General features: G+C 39.7%; 1 protein-coding gene across 1 annotated transcript; it reads right to left on the bottom strand.

The window, feature by feature from the left end:
- Positions 1-1,015: 1,015 nt before the first annotated feature.
- LOC144664780 (uncharacterized) lies at positions 1,016-4,270 on the bottom strand. The gene is made up of 3 exons (XM_078525991.1): positions 3,902-4,270; positions 2,588-3,247; positions 1,016-1,311 (listed from the first exon to the last, which is right to left on the bottom strand). The coding sequence occupies exons 1-3, from the start codon at positions 3,963-3,965 to the stop codon at positions 1,127-1,129; spliced, it is 909 nt and encodes a 302-aa protein (XP_078382117.1). The 5' UTR covers positions 3,966-4,270; the 3' UTR covers positions 1,016-1,126.
- Positions 4,271-5,501: the final 1,231 nt, after the last annotated feature.

The following is a 5,501-nucleotide window of genomic DNA, read 5'->3' on the forward strand; positions in this document are numbered from 1 at the left end:
TAAAGTCAACTCTCTCTTAGGCCCACCATTACCCGGGTAAATTTGAAAACGGAGAAATTTAAAAACGCTGTATAAAATGTTTTCCGTCCGCATTAGCCCGGGTAAATTTGAAAACGATACGCTTAATCGCACGCAGAGTTACAACGAATTATTACACAGAGCTATTGTAAAGCTAATTAAACATTTTGTTTGATAGAGAACACATGAATATTTGACGTCAGCGTTTTCAAAAAGTCCTGTTTCGCCGTCCATACTACACCACCTAGCCGGCGTTTTCAGATTTACCCAGAGCGTTTTTAAAAAGTACCGTTTTGGGTGACAGAAAACGCCGTTTCTTTTTGGACGGTTAGCCTATCCGGGTAAAAAAAAAAATGCGTTTTCAAATTTACACGGGTCTTTGTGGACGGGACCTTAGTCGGGGGCCTTTCGGTCAACCAAAACGGTACTTTTTAAAAACGTTCTTCAAAGTAGGTAAATATGAAAACGCCGGCTAGGTAGTACAGTGTGGACGGCGAAAACGGGCGAAACCGGTACGATGAAGCGTATCGTTTTCAAATTTACCCGGGCTAATGTGGATAGGGCCTAAGACGTACATCGCCGGGAACGGCCCCATCTGTCCGTCTTAGAGAGTTGTCCGTCTTATAGGGAGTTAAGTTCAAGTAAAATGACTGAAAAACGGCAGGACTGGACCAACAGGTGTCCGTCTTATAGAGGTGTCCGTCAAAAGTTGACTGTATTTATTTACAGATAGCAATGAAGTAATATTTGTGAGTATTTTGTTGTGCCGGTAGTAGGCAATACTGCCGATACGCATTTTTGCCCCTGGGTTACTACCCCATAAAAGGAGTTTTGGGAGGGTTCCCACGGGATCGAGAAAATCTTTAACCCGGTAGTAATTGATCTACCGACACTTTACCGACTGAGCTACGAGACCAGACGGGAGCAGGCAGTAGTTTGAGCCATGCAGAGTATTAACGAGTTTAAAATAAGATAACACAACGATCGCTGGTCAGTCAACATTTCACTCAAATTTATTTGCCAAATCTTGATACAGATGTACTGGCCAGTAGCTTTTAATTTGTTTACCTTTGCGTATTCCTGAGAATGACGCTGTATTAGCTACTGTTTAAATGATATTAATGGTATTTCTATTACATGTCATGAAAGTAACAAACTGATAACCAGCCATGGCGGCGTTTCTTGGATCATTAATCGGATTTCCCGCGTTATCGAGTTGTGTGACTGGTGTTTGGCCAGGTTTGTGAGACCATGTTCCGTCAGCATCTAGGCGGTACCAGTGGAAATCACGATCTGAATAAAAAAAGGAAAACATGAGTTACTAACCAATTGCTATGGTGTAACAATGGCCGTTTTCACAAAAGAGACGGGCAAATCGTCTAGAAGGACAAGTCGTCTGACGATTTGTTCGTCTAGTGTAAATTTAAGACGGCCTTTTGACTACTTGTCCGTTGGTCTTTGAAAAATAGTCTTCCCAGACGGCCAAATCGATGGACAAATTCAGACGTCTTGAACGTCCTTAATCGTGTTTGTCCCGCTTTCACACTAAGACGAAAACGGCCAATGGCAGTTTTCGCACTAGAGACGGACAAATCGACTTAAAGTAAAAACGGGACGGACAAGTCGTCTGAATTTGTCCGTCGATTTGGCCGTCTAGGAAGTCGATTTGTCGAGGACGACTTGGTCGTCTAGACGGAAAAGTTGTCTTAAAGCCGTCTTAAATTAACACTAGACGAGAAAATCGTCAGACGACTTGTCCGTCTAGACGATTTGCCCTTCTTTTAGTGTGGAAACGGCCAATGTGATGTAACTTTGTATAATGTGACAATTCAGATTAAATGTCGTGTGGTAGATACACGGATCAAAGTAATCGCCTATGAAAGCCGGCACAGACGCAACGTTTCAAGCTCAGGTTTCAAAACAGATCATCAAAAAGCTAACACAAAAAAGCTAATCAAAGCGGCCATAAACCATTAAAACTCGGAAAATATATTATGAAACAAGACTCGAAAACAACAAACTGACAAAATAATAAAGCTTAGCCAAAAAAAATGATGTTAAACTTTCCACACTTCAGTTCACTTCACTTAGTTTGATTGTTATCTAGCTGCTAATCAAGAGCAGGCTAAAAGGCCAAGAGATAGGGTTCCCATCGGTTGCAAATTGTTTTCTTTCTTGAAGGTTGGGCAAAATAATAGTAATATCATTGGAAAAATCAAGTATTGGTCTATATCAAGAAAACTGACATTAATACAATATTTCGGCTGGTAATTATGCATGTTAATATTATGTAATTTAACTAAAAATGTAGGTTATCAGTAAACAAGTCTATAATTCAGTCTTGAGGCCTTTCGAAAAACACTTGCACGCACTGAGTGCCTACGTTAACAGGAAACGAGTGATGGAGTGAAATTCACTTCCCTCACTACAACCTTTTTCCGAGTTAAAAATGAACTTTTTGTTTAAATTACTGGTTATTTCAGTTACAAAAATTCTGCGATCTCCAACATTTTTTTAAAGGAATGTAAAACAGACTCTGCGCACTTTTTGATCTTACGTGTACACTTACATCGCCAAACAACCAGTGCTACCACGTGATTTTGGTTGGGGAGGGCTGGATTTGTGGGAACTGGACCTCCAGCTGCGACGTTTAAAGTAGCCAAACCATCCGACTCCGCACCAATTCGCACCTTGTAAGCTTGAATAGGAGGATACTGCTTGTTTCCTGAACGTCTACCAGGCTGTGCAAAGGTATCCGTCACTATGGTTGTAGCATAGTTGTAGCAGTTGTTGTAGGGCTGATGGCTTCGGAGACTCCACGGAGCTGTGCTATACGTTGGTGCATAGCGTTTAGATCTTTTTGGGGCTTCCTGGGGTTTGACGACTCCCGAAGCTATCACCTTTAAAATCTCCTTGCGAAGGTCGTCTGGTAGGGCATCCTTTGGCATGGTATTGAACAACATCGTCTGAAGCTGCACCGTTGTTGGACCTACGATCAATCTCTTTTCAGGCTCGCCTACGACGGATTTCTTTTCCTCCATGTTGGGTATAACTAGAAATCCTTTGTAGCCAAGTATCGCAGGTATATTTTCTGGTAGATAGGCCCAGCCATTCTGTATGGCTGCGCTCAGACGCGTTTTAATTTCCATGTAATCTGGGTGACTCGAGGCAATCGTCCATTCTGGATCTGGGACACCGGAAAATACCGCCAAAGTTACAGTCAAGTCTCCTGCAAACAAAAAAAATGCGCTGTGAAAGTAAAATAGTAAAACGTTTTCTGTTGGTTTGAACAATACCAATATTGATTGTTAAGAACAAGCAGGCGAACCGTTCGACCGCAGTGAACTGAAACTAAAATAGCCTCTTTTTGACAGATTTTCTTGTTTCATTTTTTTTAACGTTGAGGGACACAGTTGCCAATTAAATAGGGAAGAATTGCAACCATAACCGTCATATAATTGGTTTTCACCAACTGATATTGGTTCAGCGGGTTTTCAACAGGTGTAGAAATACATAAACATGTTTTCGGATCAGAATTGGGAAACACTTTTATTGTGATTCCATCTTCGACAGTTTAAGCGTTGCAATGGAGAAAAAGTTATTTGATTTAAAACCATTAGCAAATTTGAGTGCCCAGTCCGAGAAAAAAGTATTTTGCCTTCATGTTGTAGTGCCTCTTTTATGAGACTTCAGAGGAAAGACTTGATTGAAAGGGAGAAAGGGGAAAATTTTTTCTTCCTTTTGACATGTGCCTTTACAGCCTCTACTTGGATATTGTGAAGCCTGTCAATCATTCTTCGGCGCCTCCAGGCCGCTTACACTCTTCACGGAGAAAATAAAAGTATTCAAATAAAGTAAACAATTTCCTCAGCAATGTTCAAACCTGAAACTCCATTTAGACTGCAGAACTGCAAAAGGGCAATTGCTTCCATCCAGAAGGCCAGCATGTTTTATGTTATCTGAACTGATAAGAGAAGACACCTCAGTTTAAGAATTCAAACCTGAAATGATCATTCAAATTATTTCAATCGATCATGCATATGGCTGCCTGCTTAAATATTCATTACTTAAAGGGGCTATGTCACGCAATTTTAGGCAATTTCGGCACTGACCAGCTGGTCATAGAATTAACTGAAATATCACAATAACGGCTTAAAACTTTAGAAGAACTCAAAAGAAACACAGAAAGGCCAAAAGGGGGCTTGGATGGGCAAAATTCGAGAAGATTAAAACGGATTTCGTTCGGGTAAACTTGAAACTTGGTTGGTTCAATTCTAATCAAAACAAAAACGCGTCAAAGAGAAGTTCACACGTACGATTTAGATTGCACACGATGTCCTAAAAGCGCGCAATTTAGTCAGGCTTGTCGGAGAACCTCGAACGTTTTTACTCCTCTCAGTTTTTAATATTGTGCTTAACCAACAACTCAGATTTTCACATTGCTCGGTCATGTTGAATTTAGGTCGGAAAGCATTCATTTCACAGGGTGTTTACCAAGGTTAGCTTCCAAGAAATGCCAAGTCAAGCTAGCAGGTAGAAAATCTTCATGGAAGGATGAGGAAGTCTAGTAACACGGTGGGGGAGCTCTTCGATCCTTTTAAAACAATGAAAAGGTCTCTAAAACCTCTCACCTTTCTTGAGTGTTTTTGTAGACCGCCGATGAAGTAATCGAAGTTTTTTTTCGAGTAATTCCTATGGCTAAGATTTATAGCATTAAAAGATTATATTTTCTATTTATCCAAATAAAAAAAAAAACTACCTTATTATAGGAACATAACAAAGCATTTAAACAACGCGAACAAAACTGATCTCCGCGTAATAAAATTAATGCAAATTTTCGAAAAGCTATAAAAACATCCACTTCACACGCATGCCTTACGGTAATAATCTCTTAAGCCTCCGCGCTTTCTACAAGACAAAACAATAACGTCCAACAACAGAATACCGGTAAATGGGAAGACAGAAGCGCGATGAGCATTTAGCACAAGAAAGTAGAATTGGTGTGCGGTTTCTTCATTTATCTTGGAGTTAAAGAAACATTCATAGAAAAATTAAAATGATGATAAGTCGACTGACTCTGCGGAGAGGTAGACTACATGTTATTTTGCTGGAAATAAACGTGACTAAGAATAATGAAGCAGCGTTTAGATTAACAATAACGTAAATCAAGGTTCACAAAATTAACGCAAATTGTTGAAATTAGCGTTAATAACATGTATCCTTTTTTTCCCATAATAACGTAGTCCAAGGAATTGATTAAAATATGAAAAAAATGCATGGGGGATTTTTAGCTTAAGGCACAGTTGTTTTGATGCTCACTCTTTTTTCTAAAGGTACAATTTTCACATTGAATTCATTTGATCACTTTATGAACAATCTGCCAATTTACTATTTTTACATTAAATGAAGAGAAGATCCTCCCAGTTATAAACACAACTTTAGCAGTTGTGAAAATAAAGCCTGAAAAAATCAGGCTTGCCGGG

Source organism: Oculina patagonica, chromosome 9, assembly GCF_052425735.1.
Source record: "Oculina patagonica isolate OP01 chromosome 9, crgOcupat, whole genome shotgun sequence".
NCBI classification, from domain to species: Eukaryota; Metazoa; Cnidaria; class Anthozoa; order Scleractinia; family Oculinidae; genus Oculina; species Oculina patagonica.

Bases quoted from the DNA above. Each gene is read 5' to 3' on its own strand.
- LOC144664780 (XM_078525991.1), bottom strand. From the start codon at position 3,965: ATGCTGGCCTTCTGGATGGAAGCAATTGCCCTTTTGCAGTTCTGCAGT. The intron at 3,248-3,901 runs GTTTGAACATTG...TTTTGTTTGCAG, and splicing joins CAGTCTAAATGGAGTTTCAG to GAGACTTGACTGTAACTTTG. The intron at 1,312-2,587 runs GTAAGTGTACAC...TTTTTTATTCAG, and splicing joins AGCACTGGTTGTTTGGCGAT to ATCGTGATTTCCACTGGTAC.